Source organism: Scyliorhinus torazame, chromosome 20, assembly GCF_047496885.1.
Source record: "Scyliorhinus torazame isolate Kashiwa2021f chromosome 20, sScyTor2.1, whole genome shotgun sequence".
Classification (NCBI taxonomy): Eukaryota; Metazoa; Chordata; class Chondrichthyes; order Carcharhiniformes; family Scyliorhinidae; genus Scyliorhinus; species Scyliorhinus torazame.
The window spans coordinates 2,718,269-2,736,972 of record NC_092726.1 but is presented as its reverse complement, the minus strand read 5'-3'; the positions used below and the strand labels follow the sequence as shown (position 1 = coordinate 2,736,972).

Below are 18,704 nucleotides of genomic sequence, written 5' to 3'. Positions count from 1 at the left end.
CTTATTTCATTCCGATTTTGCCACCAGCAGTGGTGGCATTCGAAGCGGGGCCCCATGCATTCCCCTGGATCTCTGGATTGCTGCTCCTGTGACAGTTCCACTGTGCCAGTGCTGCAATAAATTGGGCACACTGCTCCAGCGAAGGTCAGCTTCTTTACTTCCTGCCTCCTGTTATACAAGCAATGTATCTAATCCCCTTTTCACAATCTTATCAACATGACGAGACAGTCCCCAGCATCTGTGCCCGCCACAAACACTATCCCCTTCTCTCCCTCCTACCCCCTTCTCTCCCTCCTGCCCCCTTCTCTCGCCCATGTTCCCTTGTGATTCTTTCCTGGGATTTGTGGATAAACCTAATCGCTACGGCGCGAGAATGTTTTTTTCAAGCGCTCGCTTGTTGATGGAGACAGAGCTATGAATTGCTGAAATATGTTCTCGCGCAGTGTGTTCATAACACATGCTAGGAGGAATGTTTTCAGGCGAATGGTCTGCATCATTCCCTGTGCTGAAGGATAAAGTCTTTGAAACCCAGAAGTGGGGAATGACAAAGAGAGAGAGGCAGACATGGTTAATGGGTTTAAGGGGGAAATGGCAATGAGTAGTTGGCCGCACGGTGGCACAGTGGTTAGCACTGTTGCTTCACAGTGTCCCAGGTTCGATTCCCGGCTTCGGGTCACTGTATGTGTGGAGTCTGCAGGTTCTCCCCGTGTCTGCGTGGGTTTCCTCCCACAGTTGTGCAGGTTGGGTGGGTGTTGGTGTGGAGAGCGCAGGCGAGCCCAACTCATCGACAACACTTTTATGGAGAGCTGGCACAACTTGGGTGGACCGAATTGCCTGCTTCTGTTTTGTTTCTTTAACTTTAAAGTGAACATTATAGTTGAGGTAGATTAACCTTTGTTAACCCAGGTTATTCGGTGACAGGAGGGAGTGTTGGGTATGTGGAGTGTGGTCCCAGATCAGCCCTCATCCCATTGAAGGGTGCAGGAAATTGGAGGGGCTAAATGCCCTCCTCTTCCAAAAGACACAAGGTACCCGCTGCCCAAAGGCGAGTGAGTACAAGCCCATTCTCATTTCCCACCTCTCTGCGGGCCAGCTGGCCCCGCATCAATTCAGCACTGCTGTGTCATTGGCTGCTTTGAGTCCAGGTTTGGGCCAAGCCCTTGATGGACGCCAGTTTAGCCGACCTGTTTTTCACTGTTTATGTCTTTGCTTGTGTAGCCCGTGGTCTGGATCACATTGCAGAGAACATCCTCTCGTTCCTGGATGCCCGGTCACTGTGTGCTGCTGAGCTTGTGTGTAAGGAATGGTATCGGGTGATCTCCGATGGAATGCTCTGGAAGAAACTGATGGAACGCATGGTGCGGACAGATTCCCTGTGGAAGGGGCTCTCCGAAAGGAGGGGATGGTAAGGATGGTGGAGCATTGATGCCTCCCAGGGGTGTGAATTCCAGGTTCTGGGAGTGATGACATCCCGAGTCCAGGTCCAGGAGTCTGGGTTTAGTCTCCCTCAACGAGGCCCAATGACCTCATCTCAACGACAACCCAGCCACTGGGTAGCCAAGGGTCACTGGGTAGCCAAGGGTCACTGGGTAGCCAAGGGTCACTGGGTAGCCAAGGGTCACTGGGTGGCCAAGGGTCACTGGGTAGCCAAGGGTCACTGGGTAGCCAAGGGTCACTGGGTAGCCAAGGGTCACTGGGTAGCCAAGGGTCACTGGGTAGCCAAGGGTCACTGGGTAGCCAAGGGTCACTGGGTAGCCACGGGTCACTGGGTAGCCAAGGGTCACGGGTCACTGGGTAGCCAAGGGTCACGGGTCACTGGGTAGCCAAGGGTCACGGGTCACTGGGTAGCCAAGGGTCACGGGTCACTGGGTAGCCAAGGGTCACGGGTCACTGGGTAGCCAAGGGTCACGGGTCACTGGGTAGCCACGGGTCACTGGGTAGCCAAGGGTCACGGGTCACTGGGTAGCCAAGGGTCACGGGTCACTGGGTAGCCAAGGGTCACGGGTCACTGGGTAGCCAAGGGTCACTGGACAGCAGTCAGCCAACTGGAAATGCACATTCCTTTTCAGTCGATGCACTGTGCTGTGATGGTTCCTGCAGTGCAATATCCTGCTGATGCTGCTGTTCATCGTAGACACACAGTTACACTGTCCCTCAACAGGATTGAGCACAGCAAAGTGGGGGTAGGAACATACAGGTAGGGAAGTTAATTAAATCTCTCCCTCCATCTTTTGGACCCCAGGATTTTCTTGTGTGAGATTATCAATCATTAGGATGGAGAGAGGCGAATTTGCAGCAAAGTGTCTGGAGTGTCAGGCGTGGTTCGGAGACCCATGCCTCCCGAGAGAATTTGTTGCACAAAATGCCAAGTGAAACTTTCTCATCCCGTGTCTTGTGATGCCCGCTTAACTGAAGAACCAAACACGTGGCGAAGACGGTGTGTCCACAGTTATACGAGCAGGGGTGTGCTGGGAAAAAAAAAGACATGCACATTTCTTTCATTCCTCACCTTGCCCATGTCCCAACGTGCTGCCCACAATCAGTCACTCTGCTTTGAAATGATGTGGCAGTTATTCTGGGCACAACAACATCCCACAAGCAGCAACACAACAAACGGCCGGTTACTCTTTGGCAATGTTCATTTGAAATGTTGCCACAAGATATCCTGGAATGGACAATGTCTGATAAGAGTTAGATCCTTCTGTCTGCATCTCTTGTTTCAAGCCTCAATCAGCCCTTACTACTGGATTGGGGTTTGTAACTTCATGAACTATACTAATTTACAAGAAAACAATGTCTGCTGACAATATTTTCTGTGAGAAGCAGATGATTGTGTGCGAGACCTGATTCTCTGCTTGGTGCAGGTAGCTAAGCTGTACTTGCTGTCTGGAGCGAGAGACACAGAGAGCGCTCAGGAGCCGATGTTAGCAGCTCGTTGATTGCTTCATCCCAAGTTCTGTTTGCGTACACTGAGCACTGTTGCACAAACATTTGGTAACGAAATCAAATGTAAAGAACAGCAGATTAAAGTTTTGTATATATTTGCCCATCTTTTGCTCCAGTAGAACACTCCCTAAATGACAATGCACGAAGCTAATCCTCCCAGTTCGCAAGCAGAGATTTATTTTATGTAACTTTAATTATCTGCTAAGAGTGGGTGAAGAAAGTATTATTTATTTATCTGAACCAAAATCTCCCACGGGTTTGAGAGGGATCTCTTAACGGAGACTTGTTCGCCTCCTCCACGTCCAACCCGTCTTATCTGTTTTACCTATTCCTCCTGAGCGATGATGTTTAGGTGCACCTGTCTGTATATAATCTGTGACGAGATTGATGATTTATCATGCTTCACAGAATGACATGTAGTGACGGTGAACCCAGTTAGAGATAGCTGGGACACACGGGAAGTGAAAGCTCTGGGCTAACCACTTCCTCACCGCATTGGGGTGTGTCCATTGTTCCCGATCTCAGTGCAGAGATTTTGATGTCCACGTCCTGGATTTTGTTTATGTTGTAGGATCCAGTATCTGTTGAAGAACAAGCCCTCCGATGGGATTCTACCTCCAGATTCCTTCTACAGGTCCCTGTATCCCCAAATTATCCAGGACATAGAGGTAAGAGGCTACAGCTTGCATTCTGGGGACGGGTTCGGGCCAATCACAATCTGATAAATAGTCGCACTGGGAAGAAGAAGGTGCCTGCATTTATCTTGCACCTTTACAGACTCCAGGAAATCCCAAAACACAGCCCTGGTCATTACAGTTAACAAAGTGTGGCAGGGAAATGTCACCACTTTGTGCACAGCAAGCTCCCACTCACAGCAGTGAGATTAGGACTGGAAATCTGTTTTACTGATGTAGGTTCGGGCAGGAATATTGACTCAGGACTTGTGTGTGATTTTGGGGAGGGGTGCGGAATCCCCTTGTCTATCTTCAAAGTCTTGCCTTGGAGTCTTTTTGATGCACCAGACCGGGATTGTGGTTTAACGCCTCCCCCGGCAGTGCAGCATTCCCTCAGGACTGCGCTAGTAGTGTCAACCCGCAGTGTTGTGACAGGGAAGTGAGCTTGCTGCCCACTGAACCAAGGGCTGGGTTGGAATGGGCTCGAGGGCCGTATGATTCTGTACATTGTGGTTTTACAGCACCTTTTCACGCACTGCATCATCTCTCCCTGGTCCAGGCCACAATCTCAGTCTGCTGCTGTTGACTCTCTTTACTGACCGAGCTCCCTGTCCCCAGGCAATTCGGCCGAAAGACCATTGGGATCGTTACACAAGAGAAAGGACCTTGGTTTTCTCTCCAAGTTGGCCTGGTTGGGTAATTCTGACCTGTAGCCTTGGGAGATGGGACAGCAACAGGCGGAGGAGGTTGTCACTAAAGCAAAATACAGCAGAAGCTGGGAATCTGACATGAAGATGGGAAAACCTGCAAAGTGTCCAGTCAGCAGAGAGAGAGGTCTTGAGTTGATGGTGTTTTGCCAAAAGTGAAGGTATTTGAGATTTAACAGTGTCTGATCACAAACAGAGCGATGGTAGAGGTGGGGTAGGAGGAAATAACCCAGGGATGGGTTTGTGGTAAGGCAGAGGGGGAGAACGATGAAGCGACATGAGAGGAAGGTGCTGGCTAATCCCAGGAGGTCTGACAGCATCAGGAGAGAGAATGGAGCTGACGTTTCATTGAAATCTCTGATGAAGCATCATCCAGACTCGTAACGTTCGCTCTCTGCCCCCTCTCTTCACGGATGCTGGCAGACCTGCTGAGATTTCCCAGTATTTTCAGCGTTTGTGTCAGATTGCAGCATCCGCAGTCCTTTGCTTCAACATGAATGGAAAGGTGAATTGTGTCTCCTTTTCAGACCATTGAATCCAACTGGAGGTGTGGGCATCACGGTCTACAGCGGATACACTGTCACAGCGAGACCAGTAAAGGCGTCTACTGCTTACAGTACGATGATCAGAAAATTATCAGCGGTTTACGCGACAACACAATCAAGGTAAATAGAGCAGCAAATGAATTGAGGAAGGTTTGTTACTGAGCTGAATCCAGTCAGTTTGTCATGGGTTTATTTTTTTTGATTAAATATTTTATTGAAAATTTTGGTCAACCAACACAGTACATTGTGCATCCTTTACACAATATTATAACAGCACAAATAACAATGACCTATTTTATAAACAAAAAATGAATAAATAATAAATAACAAAAATGAAAACTAGCCCTAATTGGCAACTGCCTTGTCACAAGTAACACTCTCCAAAAATATAATTTAACAGTCCAATATATAATTATCTGTAGCAACGACCTATACATACTATACAGTATATATTAACAACCCTGAGAGTCCTTCTGGTTCCTCCCCCCCCCTGCCCCCACCCCCCCCGATCCTGGGCTGCTGCTGCCTTCTTTTTCCCATTCCGTCTATCTTTCTGCGAGGTATTCGACGAACGGTTGCCACCGCCTGGTGAACCCTTGAGCCGACCCCCTTAGGACGAACTTAATCCGCTCTAGCTTTATAAACCCCGCCATGTCATTTATCCAGGTCTCCACCCCCGGGGGCTTGGCTTCTTTCCACATTAGCAATATCCTGCGCCGGGCTACTAGGGACGCAAAGGCCAAAACATCGGCCTCTCTCGCCTCCTGCACTCCCGGCTCTTGTGCAACCCCAAATATAGCCAACCCCCAGCTTGGTTCGACCCGGACTCCTACCACTTTTGAAAGCACCTTTGTCACCCCCATCCAAAACCCCTGTAGTGCCGGGCATGACCAAAACATATGGGTATGATTCGCTGGGCTTCTCGAGCACCTCGCACACCTATCCTCCACCCCAAAAAATTTACTGAGCCGTGCTCCAGTCATATGTGCCCTGTGTAATACCTTAAACTGAATCAGGCTTAGCCTGGCACACGAGGACGACGAGTTTACCCTGCTTAGGGCATCTGCCCACAGCCCCTCCTCGATCTCCTCCCCCAGCTCTTCTTCCCATTTCGCTTTTAGTTCATCTACCATAGTCTCCCCTTCGTCCCTCATTTCCCGATATATATCTGACACCTTACCATCCCCCACCCATGTCTTTGAGATCACTCTGTCCTGCACCTCTTGTGTCGGGAGCTGCGGGAATTCCCTCACCTGTTGCCTCGCAAAAGCCCTCAGTTGCATATACCTGAATGCATTCCCTTGGGGCAACCCATATTTCTCGGTCAGCGCTCCCAGACTCGCGAACTTCCCATCCACAAACAGATCTTTCCGTTGCGTTATTCCTGCTCTTTGCCACATTCCATATCCCCCATCCATTCCCCCCGGGGCAAACCTATGGTTGTTTCTTATCGGGGACGCCCCCAAGGCTCCAGTCTTTCCCCTATGCCGTCTCCACTGTCCCCAAATCTTCAGTGTAGCTACCACCACCGGGCTTGTGGTGTAGTTCCTCGGTGAGAACGGCAATGGGGCTGTCACCATAGCCTGTAGGCTAGTCCCCCTACAGGACGCCCTCTCTAATCTCTTCCACGCCGCTCCCTCCTCCTATCCCATCCACTTACTCACCATTGAAATATTAGCGGCCCAATAATACTCACTTAGGCTCGGTAGTGCCAGCCCCCCCCTATCCCTGCTACGCTGTAAGAATCCCTTCCTCACTCTCGGGGTCTTCCCGGCCCACACAAAACCCATGATGCTCTTTTCAATCCTTTTTAAAAAAGCCTTTGTGATCACCACCGGGAGGCACTGAAACACAAAGAGGAATCTCGGGAGGACCACCATCTTAACCGCCTGCACCCTCCCTGCCATTGACAGGGATACCATATCCCATCTCTTGAAATCCTCCTCCATCTGTTCCACCAACCGCGTTAAATTTAACCTATGCAATGTGCCCCAATTCTTAGCTATCTGGATCCCCAGGTAACGAAAGTCCCTTGTTACCTTTCTCTACTCTGCTCCCCTGGATGCACCACAAACAACTCACTTTTCCCCATGTTCAATTTATACCCTGAAAAATCCCCAAGTATCCACATTATTTCTGGCATCCCCTCTGCCGGGTCCGCCACGTATAGTAGCAAATCGTCCGAATACAAAGATACCCGGTGCTCTTCTCCTCCCCTAAGTACTCCCCTCCACTTCTTGGAACCCCTCAACGCTATCGCCAGGGGCTCAATCGCCAGTGCAAACAATAATGGGGACAGAGGGCATCCCTGCCTTGTCCCTCTATGGAGCCGAAAATATGCAGATCCCCGTCCATTCGTGACCACGCTCGCCACTGGGGCCCTATACAACAGCTGCACCCATCTAACATACCCCTCTCCAAAACCAAATCTCCTCAACACCTCCCACAAATAATCCCACTCCACTCTATCAAATGCTTTCTCGGCATCCATCGCCACTACTATCTCCGTTTCACCCTCTGGTGGGGCCATCATCATTACCCCTAACAACCTCCGTATATTCGTGTTCAGCTGTCTCCCCTTCACAAACCCAGTTTGGTCCTCGTGGACCACCCCCGGGACACATTCCTCTATTCTCATTGCCATTACCTTGGCCAGGACCTTGGCATCTACATTTAGGAGGGAAATAGGTCTATAGGACCCGCATTGTAGCGGGTCCTTTTCCTTCTTTAAGAGAAGCGATATCGTTGCTTCAGACATAGTCGGGGGCAGTTGTCCCCTTTCCTTTGCCTCATTAAAGGTCCTCGTCAGTACCGGGCAGAGCAAGTCCACATATTTTCTATAGAATTCGACTGGGAATCCATCCGGTCCCGGGGCCTTTCCCGCCTGCATGCTCCTAATTCCTTTCACCACTTCTTCTACCTCGATCTGTGCTCCCAGTCCCACCCTTTCCTGCTCTTCCACCTTGGGAAATTCCAGCCGATCCAAGAAGCCCATCATTCTCTCCCTCCCATCCGGGGGTTGAGCTTCATATAATTTTTTATAAAATGTCTTGAACACTCCATTCACTCTCTCCGCTCCCCGCTCCATCTCTCCTTTCTCATCCCTCACTCCCCCTATTTCCCTCGCTGCTCCCCTTTTCCTCAATTGGTGTGCCAGCAACCTGCTCGCCTTCTCCCCATATTCGTACTGTACACCCTGTGCCTTCCTCCATTGTGCCTCTGCAGTGCCTGTAGTCAGCAAGTCAAATTCTACATGTAGCCTTTGCCTTTCCCTGTACAGTCCCTCCTCCGGTGCTTCCGCATATTGTCTGTCCACCCTCAAAAGTTCTTGTAGCAACCGCTCCCGTTCCTTACTCTCCTGCTTCCCTTTATGTGCCCTTATTGATATCAGCTCCCCTCTAACCACCGCCTTCAACGCCTCCCAGACCACTCCCACCTGGACCTCCCCATTATCATTGAGTTCCAAGTACTTTTCAATGCACCCCCTCACCCTTAGACACACACCCTCATCTGCCATTAGTCCCATGTCCATTCTCCAGGGTGGGCGCCCTCCTGTTTCCTCCCCTATCTCCAAGTCCACCCAGTGTGGAGCGTGATCCGAAATGGCTATAGCCGTATACTCCGTTCCCCTCACCTTCGGGATCAATGCCCTACCCAGCACAAAAAAGTATTCGCGAGTAGACTTTATGGACATAGGAGAAAAACGAGAACTCCTTACTCCTAGGTCTGCTAAATCTCCACGGGTCTACACCTCCCATCTGCTCCATAAAATCTTTAAGTACCTTGGCTGCTGCCGGCCTCCTTCCAGTCCTGGACTTCGACCTATCCAGCCCTGGTTCCAACACCGTATTAAAATCTCCCCCCATTATCAGCTTTCCCATCTCTAGGTCCGGAATGCGTCCTAGCATCCGCCTCATAAAATTGGCATCATCCCAGTTCGGGGCATATACGTTTACCAAAACCACCGTCTCCCCCTGTAGTTTGCCACTCACCATCACGTATCTGCCCCCGTTATCCGCCACTATAGTCTTTGCCTCGAACATTACCTGCTTCCCCACTAATATAGCCACCCCCCTGTTTTTCGCATCTAGCCCCGAATGGAACACCTGCCCCACCCATCCTTTGCGTAGCCTAACCTGGTCTATCAGTTTCAGGTGCGTTTCCTGTAACATAGCCACATCTGCCTTAAGTTTCTTAAGGTGTGCGAGTACCCGTGCCCTCTTTATCGGCCCGTTCAGCCCTCTCACGTTCCACGTGATCAGCCGAGTTGGGGGGCTTCCTACCCCCCCCCCCTCCTTGTCGATTAGCCATCACCTTTTTCCAGCTCCTCACCCGGTTCCCACGCAGCTGTATCTCCCCCAGGCGGTGCCCCCCCGCCCATCCTCTCCCATACCAGCTCCCCCCTCTCCCCAGCAGCAGCAACCCAGTAATTCCCCCCTCCCACCCCCCCGCTAGATCCCCCGCTAGCGTAATTACTCCCCCCATGTTGCTCCCAGAAGTCAGCAAACTCTGGCTGACCTCGGCTTCCCCCGTGACCTCGGCTCGCACCGTGCGACGCCCCCTCTTTCCTGCTTCTCTATTCCCGCCATGATTATCATAGCGCGGGAACCAAGCCCGCGCTTCTCCCTTGGCCCCGCCCCCAATGGCCAACGCCCCATCTCCTTCACCTCCTCCCCCCATCACCACCTGTGGGAGAGAGAAAAGTTACCACATCGCAGGGTTAGTACATAAAACCCCTCTTTGCCCCCCACATTCGCCCCACCACTTTGTTCGAACGTTCTTTTTAATAACCCGCTCATTCCAGTTTTTCTTCCACAATAAAAGTCCACGCTTCATCCGCCGTCTCAAAGTAGTGGTGCCTCCCTCGATATGTGACCCACAGTCTTGCCGGTTGCAGCATTCCAAATTTTATCTTCTTTTTATGAAGCACCGCCTTGGCCCAATTAAAGCTCGCCCTCCTTCTCGCCACCTCCGCACTCCAGTCTTGATAAACGCGGATCACCGCGTTCTCCCATTTACTGCTCCGAGTTTTCTTCGCCCATCTAAGGACCATTTCTCTATCCTTAAAACGGAGGAATCTCACCACTATGGCTCTGGGAATTTCTCCTGCTCTCGGTCCTCGCGCCATCACTCGGTATGCTCCCTCCACCTCCAACGGACCCGCCGGGGCCTCCGCTCCCATTAACGAGTGCAGCATCGTGCTCACATATGCCCCGACGTCCGCTCCCTCCACACCTTCAGGAAGACCAAGAATCCTCAGGTTGTTCCTCCTTGCGTTGTTTTCCAGTGCCTCCAACCTTTCCACACATCGTTTCTGATGTGCCTCCTGTATCTCCGACTTCACCACCAGGCCCTGTATGTCGTCCTCATTCTCGGCTGCCTTTGCCTTCACGACCCGAAGCTCCCGCTCCTGGGTCTTTTGTTCCTCCTTTAGCCCTTCGATCGCCTGTAGTATCGGGGCCAACAACTCTTTCTTCATTTCCTTTTTGAGCTCTTCCACACAACATTTCAAGAACTCTTGTTGTTCAGGGCCCCATGTTAAACTGCCACCTTCCGACGCCATCTTGGTTTTTGCTTGCCTTCCTTGCCGCTGTTCTAAAGGATCCACTGCAATCTGGCCACTCTCTCCTCCTTTTTCCATCCGTATCCAGGGGGGATTCCCTTCTGGTTTACCGCACAGTGTTTTTAGCCGTCAAAATTGCCGTTGGGGCTCCTATCAAGAGCCCAAAGGTCCGTTTCACAGGGAGCTGCCGAAACGTGCGACTCAGCTGGTCATCGCCGCACCCGGAAGTCTGTCATGGGTTTATTAATCATAGTCTTATGGTTCAGGTTGTGTTGTAATGGGGATATGCACAGTATCAGAGCAGCCTGGGGTCCAGTTTAATATCTGCTCATCCCCACAGGAGCTGCTTTTAGTCACACAAAGGAATCTGTTGGTTGGTCAGCATTAATTGACTTGTGCACTGCTCAGGCCTGGTCTCCATTCCACAGCAAGAATATTGAAACCTGGAGCAGAGGGGAGGGTGAGGAGCCTGATTGGTGGAAGGGAGAGGGGGCGGAGGACTCTGTGATCGGTGGAAGGGAGAGGGTGAGGAGTCTGTGATTGGTGGAAGGGAGAGGGGCCGGAGTCTGTGATTTGTGGAAGGGAGCCGGTGAGGAGTCTGTGATTGGTGGAAGGGAGAGGGTGAGGAGTCTGTGATTGGTGGAAGGAAGAGGGTGAGGAGTCTGTGATTGGTGGAAGAGAGAGGGTGAGGAGCCTGATTGGTGGAAGGGAGAGGGTGAGGAGTCTGTGATTGGTGGAAGGGAGAGGCTGAGGAGCCTGATTGGTGGAAGGGAGAGGGTGAGGAGCCTGATTGGTGGAAGGGAGAGGGTGAGGAGTCTGTGATTGGTGGAAGGGAGAGGGTGAGGAGTCTGTGATTGGTGGAAGGGAGAGGGGGCGGAGTCTGTGAATTGTGGAAGGGAGCCGGTGAGGAGTCTTGTGATTGGTGGAAGGGAGAGGGTGAGGAGTCTGTGATTGGTGGAAGGGAGAGGGTGAGGAGTCTGTGATTGGTGGAAGGGAGAGGGTGAGGAGTCTGTGATTCGTGGAAGGGAGAGGGTGAGGAGTCTGTGATTGGTGGAAGGGAGAGGGTGAGGAGCATGATTGGTGGAAGGGAGAGGGTGAGGAGTCTGTGATTGGTGGAAGGGAGAGGGTGAGGAGTCTGTGATTGGTGGAAGGGAGAGGGTGGGGAGCCTGATTGGTGGAAGGGAGAGGGTGAGGAGTCTGTGATTGGTGGAAGGGAGAGGGTATGGAGATCTGTGATATTTGTTCTGCCCTCTCCAGATTTGGGACAAGAACACATTGGAGTGTAAGAACGTTCTGACAGGACACACTGGCTCGGTGCTGTGTCTGCAGTATGATGACAAAGTGATCATTACTGGATCCTCGGACTCCACAGTAAGGTATGTGGCTGCTTACTTCCAGGTGTATGCTCGACTTGGCAATAGGAACTGATGCTCTGCGTAAACCACACTGGGGTGTCGAGGTGAAACACTCACTCTCTGGTGAGCCTCGTTAACCCCTTCGTTAGACACATTTTTCATCGCTGAGTGAGTTAAGGCTTACAGGAGACAGGCAAGAAAGTTGAGTTCCGGTTAATTAGATGAGTCATGACATTGAATGGCGGAGCAGACGCGCGGGGCTGAATGGCCGATTCTGGTGCCTGATCCAATGACTGGAGAGCACTGGCTCAGTCACCTGTTACCTGGCACCCAAAGGTGCAAGGATGAGTATTTAACCCACTGCTCTGCCTACGTGTGCTTGCCCCCCCCCCCCCCCCCCATCCTCTCTCTGAACCCACTACTCAGTGCTTCTATTTAACTTGGGTGCTGTATGTTTGATTTGACCGTTGCAGAGTGTGGGACGTTGGTACAGGGGAGATGTTAAACACACTGATCCATCACTGTGAAGCTGTCCTGCATCTTCGCTTCACCAATGGAATGATGGTCACCTGCTCCAAAGATCGTTCGATAGCTGTGTGGGACATGAGCACATCCACGGACATCACCTTGCGCAGAGTGCTCGTCGGACACAGGGCAGCTGTCAACGTTGTGGATTTTGATGATAAGTACATCGTTTCAGCTTCTGGGGATAGGACCATTAAAGTAAGACCTCTTTCATCACTCCTTCCTTTTCTTTTCTTCAATGTTTGTCTGTTCGTTTTCTCCCTCGCCCTGATGTTGAAGTAAGAGACCATTCTGCCTCTCGAGCCTGATGTGTCAGTCCCGAACTGATCTGTACACAAACTCCGTATCCCCATCTTTGCTCCATGCCCTTTGATTCCCTTCGCCAATAAAAACCTTGCCAGCTCAGCAGACTGGAGTCGACAGGCTGCCTGATCCAGTGGGGGTGTTGTGACCAACACAGAGTTTGGTCCTTGTCAGATAAATGTATTGTATCAACTCTTCCCAGCAACGGAATGGATGCTGGGTGAAATTGAATTGGAATTCCCATGTCTCCGGCTCACTGGCTTGGATCAGCTGATCATTGATCCACTCTTCCAAACATTTTCCCATCGGGTCGAGTTTCAGAAATGTTCCCGAGACATCTGAGCATCTTGTGGAATTCACATTTGTAAAGTGCTACATCCTGACCACTGCCATAAGTCCAGAGATGTGCTGTTTAGGTGGACTGGCCATGCAAAATTTCCTCTTATAGTGGGTTTGCGGGGATAGGCTGTGGACGTGGGTGTGGCGCTCTTACGGAGGGTTGGTGCAGACTCGATGAGCCGAATAGACTCCTTCTTCACTACAGATTCTATGATTCTACAAGCTTGTGTCCCCTCAGCTCCGGATCAAAGATTTAGTCTGTATCTATTTAGAAGAGACTGCCCAGTTAGCGCTCCTGAATACAATAATATACGATGAACACTCCCATAGTTGGGACTCCCCAAATCAGTTGCAGTCAGCTAATGCTCTATGTAACACAGTCACTGTTGTTTTACTGGATAATGCACCTGCCAAATGGTAAACAGAAATTCCCCATAAACAGGACTGAGATCCAAGCGCAAAAAGTTTCTTTCACGCATGTTGATTCAGGGATAATTATCGGCCCACGGCGGTTTGAGAACTGTAATTCCTGCTCGACATTTTAGATTTCACTTCAACTGAGTTTGGGTTTACTGTCTCCTCCACTGGCAGAGTGAAACACTCTGGTCCGTGTCGGGCACCCTCAGTCCTGCCCCTCTGACAGCTCAGCCCTCCCTCAGTTACTGCATCGGCATTGTCAGGCTGCATTGTGTGTTCCAGTCTGTGGAATGGGATTAGCACTCACAGCCCATTGACATCTCAAGTGAAGGGAACCATCACCCTCTCTCCACACCACTCTCCAGCTCCTCGAAACGCCTGACCATATAAAAGCCCAAACTTGGCATTCACCAATTTAACATTCCATTAATAATTTAAAAATCCCACTGATAAACTCAGCAGGCCTGGCAGCATCTGTGAAGAGAGAATCAGAGTTCAGGTTTTGGGTCTAAATGACCCTTCTATAGAACTCATTCCCTTATTGTTCTATCAGGATTATCCCAAGCTCGGGTGAGTCTTAATATCCCTCCTGAGTTCAGAAGCTGATCCCAGTTACTCGCCCTTGTCCCTCTGTTCTTCAGAGTTCCTTGATGATGTGTTAGTGAATATTTGTCTAGATGTGTTGCTAATCGTGCTTCCGTCTGCCTCCCTCTCTCCCTCTCTAGGTGTGGAACACTGGCTCCTGCGAGTTTGTGCGCACGTTGAATGGTCACAAGCGAGGCATCGCCTGTCTGCAGTACAGGGACCGACTCGTGGTCAGTGGTTCCTCCGATAACACAATCCGGTACGTCTCTCCCATCTCACACCTCTCCCAAACTACACTCCCCGCTGCAGTCCGGTAACACAATCCGGTACGTCTCTCCCATCTCACACCTCTCCCAAACTACACTCCCCGCTGCAGTCCAGTAACACAATCCGGTACGTCTCTCCCATCTCACACCTCTCCCAAACTACACTCCCCGCTGCAGTCCGGTAACACAATCCAGTACGTCTCTCCCATCTCACACCTCTCCCAAACTACACTCCCCGCTGCAATCCGGGAACACAATCCGGTACGTCTCTCCCATCTCACACCTCTCCCAAACTACACTCCCCGCTGCAGTCCAGTAACACAATCCGGTACGTCTCTCCCATCTCACACCTCTCCCAAACTACACTCCCCGCTGCAGTCCGGTAACACAATCCAGTACGTCTCTCCCATCTCACACCTCTCCCAAACTACACTCCCCGCTGCAATCCGGGAACACAATCCGGTACGTCTCTCCCATCTCACACCTCTCCCAAACTACACTCCCCGCTGCAGTCCGGGAACACAATCCAGTACGTCTCTCCCATCTCACACCTCTCCCAAACTATACTCCCCGCTGCAGTCCGGTAACACAATCCGGTACGTCTCTCCCATCTCACACCTCTCCCAAACTATACTCCCCGCTGCAGTCCGGTAACACAATCCGGTACGTCTCTCCCATCTCACACCTCTCCCAAACTATACTCCCCGCTGCAGTCCGGGAACACAATCCGGTATGTCTCTCCCATCTCACACCTCTCCCAAACTACACTCCCCGCTGCAATCCGGGAACACAATCCGGTATGTCTCTCCCATCTCACACCTCTCTCAAACTACACTCCCCGCTGCAGTCCGGTAACACAATCCGGTACGTCTCTCCCATCTCACACCTCTCTCAAACTACACTCCCCGCTGCAGTCCGGTAACACAATCCAGTACGTCTCTCCCATCTCACACCTCTCCCAAACTATACTCCCCGCTGCAGTCCGGGAACACAATCCGGTATGTCTCTCCCATCTCACACCTCTCCCAAACTACACTCCCCGCTGCAGTCCGGTAACACAATCCGGTACGTCTCTCCCATCTCACACCTCTCCCAAACTACACTCCCCGCTGCAGTCCGGTAACACAATCCAGTACGTCTCTCCCATCTCACACCTCTCCCAAACTATACTCCCCGCTGCAATCCGGGAACACAATCCGGTACGTCTCTCCCATCTCACACCTCTCCCAAACTACACTCCCCGCTGCAGTCCGGGAACACAATCCAGTACGTCTCTCCCATCTCACACCTCTCCCAAACTATACTCCCCGCTGCAGTCCGGTAACACAATCCGGTACGTCTCTCCCATCTCACACCTCTCCCAAACTACACTCCCCGCTGCAGTCCGGTAACACAATCCGGTACGTCTCTCCCATCTCACACCTCTCCCAAACTACACTCCCCGCTGCAGTCCGGTAACACAATCCGGTACGTCTCTCCCATCTCACACCTCTCCCAAACTATACTCCCCGCTGCAGTCCGGGAACACAATCCAGTACGTCTCTCCCATCTCACACCTCTCCCAAACTACACTCCCCGCTGCAATCCGGGAACACATTCCGGTACGTCTCTCCCATCTCACACCTCTCCCAAACTACACTCCCCGCTGCAATCCGGGAACACAATCCGGTATGTCTCTCCCATCTCACAACCTGAATTTCCGTGGCGTTTTTCATTTTAAACACATTTTAAACTTTATCAAAGTAGGTTACAGCAAATAAACACCCCGGGAAACATTCTTCCCAACAATCAACTACACAGTTTGCACAGATTTTCCTCCATTTCCCCCCCCCCACCCCCCCGACGAACAGCTCCTCAAACACGGTCACAAACATCCCCCACCTTTTCTCAAACTCCCCCACTGAGCCCCTGAACTCATACTTTATCTGCTCTAACCGCAGGAAGTTGTACAGGTCACCCAACCAAGCTGCTACCCCCGGTGGCGATGCCGGCCGCCACTCCAGCAAAATTCACCGCCGTGCAATCAGAGAGGCGACGGCCAGGACATCGGCCTTCCTCCTCTCCTGATCTCCGGCTTCTCTGAAACCCCAAATATCGCCACCAAAAGGTCCGGGTCCTCCTCCACTATCCTGGCTAAGACCGCGAACACTCCCGCCCAGAATCTTCCCAATTTTTCACAACCCCAAAACATGTGCGCATGATTCGCTGGCCCCCACCCACACCTCTTACACTCATCTGCTACCCCCTGAAAGAACCCATTCATTCTCTCCCGAGTCATATGCACCCTGTGCACCACCTTAAACTGCATCAGGCTCATCCTTGCACAAGAGGAGGTCCCGTTTACCCTGCGCAGTGCATCACTCCATACTCCCCAATTGATCTCCATTCCCAACTCCGCTTCCCATTTCTCCTTGATCTTCACCACCCGCTCGCCTCCCTGCTCCCCCAGCCACTTATATATATCCCCAATTCTTCCCTCCCCTTCCACATCGGAAGCAGCAGTCGCTCCAGCAGGGTGTATCCCGGCAATCTAGGGAACCCCTTCCAGACCTTTCGTGCAAAGTCCCTAACCTGTAGATATCTGAACTCACTCCCCCTCGGCAGCTCTACCCTCTCCCTTAGCTCCTCCAGACTAGCAAACTCTTCCTCCAAATACAAATCCCACACCTTGACCAGCCCCACTTCCCTCCACCTCCTGTATACACTATCCATCCCCCCCCCCCGCCCCCCGGCTCAAACCCATGATTCTCGCACAGCAGCGTTAGCACCGACATCCCTTCCACCCTAAAATGCCTCCTCTGCTGATTCCATATCTTCACCGTGGACTGCACCAACGGGCACCCCGAAAACCTACTCGGAGCCATTGGCAATGCTGCCGTCACCATAGCCCTCAAACTAGACCCCTGACAAGATTCCTCCTCCATCCTAACCCACTCTACCACTTCTCCTTCCCACCACCGCCGCACCTTGTCCACATTCGCCGCCCAATAATGAAGCAAGATTGGCAACTCCAACCCTCCCCTTGCTGCCTCCGCCTCTGTAGCAGGGTCCTCCCCACCCTCAGCACCTTCCCCGTCCTTACAAAGTCAGAGATGATTGTGTGCACTTTCCGAAGAAAGGCCTTTGGTATAAAGATCGGGAGAGCCTGAAAGATAAACAAGAACCTCGGCATAATATTCACTTTCACCACTTGGACCCTCCCCGCCAACGTTAAGTGCAGGGTATCCCGGGCAGCATGGTGGGTTAGCCCTGCTGCCTCACGGCGCCGAGGTCCCAGGTTCGATCCCGGTTCTGGGTCACTGTCTCTGTGGAGTTTGCACATTCTCCCCGTGCTTACGTGGGTTTCGCCCCCACAGCCCAAAGATGTGCAGGGTAGGTGGATTGGCAACACTAAAAAAATTGCCCCTTAATTGGGAAAAATGAATTGGGTACTCCAAATTTAAAAAAAAAAGTGGTGTATCCCACCTCTTAAGATCCTCCCTGGCCTCCTCCACCAGCTTTGTTAAGTTCCACTTTTGGAGCCCCGTCCATTCCCTCGCTACCTGAATCCCCAAGTACCTAAACCCGTCCCTCGCTACCGTAAATGGCATCCCCCCTAAATGAGCCCGTTGTGCCAGCTCACATTCAGCTTGTATCCCGAGAACCCCCCAAACCTCCCCAACAGGCCCATAATCCTTCCATACTCTCCCACGGATCCGAAACATACAGCCAAGAGGTCATCGGCATAGAGCTACACCTGATACTCCATCTGTCCCCTCATTATCCCCTGCCACTCTGCCGATCCCCTGAGAGCCATCGCCAGTGGCTCTATGGCCAGTGCAGCAGCCACAGCGGGAACCTCTGCCTCGCGGTGCTGTTTTTCATGTTGCTTTGTCCCACAGCATTCACCGGCAATTGGGTGCCTTTTTTCTTTTTCGCGCACTGGTTGCTGAAAGGGCGGTGACCAATGTTGGGGCAGTAAGATCCCACAGACAGCATTGTGTTGGTTTCCAGATAATGATGTTGGTTGAGGAATAAGTCTTGACCAGGTCACCAGGGAGGCCTCCCTCCTCTACTCTTCTTGCAGTCGGAAGCTCAATTTAACATCGTGCGAAATGCGTGGCCACCGTCATTGCAGAGTTCCCTCCGGACTGCACTGACACTGTGGCCCGAATCATGCGTGCGAGTCTCTGCACCGGGGTTTAAACCCGCTGGGCACTGAGGTGCAAGCGTTGCCTGCTGAACTTTGAATGGGCTGAGCATTTGCTTGTTAACCTGGGCACAGGACCGGACAGACATCGCCCACCATTCAACAACAAGACCTCTCCTGTGTGGAAAATGGCACTTGCCACAAACCCTCTGTAAACGCTCACAAACATCTCGTCGCCCTCCCGCGTAACTCATTGTCCAACTGCTCATCTCAACAATGAGAACTTGCATTTATATAGCGCCTTGAGCATTGTAAAACACCTCCAGAAGCTTCACAGCAATGTCATCAGA

At 51.7% G+C, this 18,704-nt stretch overlaps 1 protein-coding gene across 1 annotated transcript in view; it reads left to right on the top strand.

Annotated features, from left to right (window-relative positions):
- Positions 1-18,704, top strand: part of LOC140397064 (F-box/WD repeat-containing protein 1A-like) — a gene marked incomplete at its 5' end in the record, with an annotated part of 54,801 nt that overhangs the window by 21,316 nt on the left and 14,781 nt on the right. The window contains 6 exons of the mRNA XM_072486096.1: positions 1,219-1,405; positions 3,518-3,614; positions 4,855-4,992; positions 11,693-11,811; positions 12,264-12,513; positions 14,100-14,218. Coding sequence (XP_072342197.1) covers positions 1,219-1,405; positions 3,518-3,614; positions 4,855-4,992; positions 11,693-11,811; positions 12,264-12,513; positions 14,100-14,218 — 910 coding nt within the window. The remainder of the gene's footprint in view (positions 1-1,218; positions 1,406-3,517; positions 3,615-4,854; positions 4,993-11,692; positions 11,812-12,263; positions 12,514-14,099; positions 14,219-18,704) is intronic.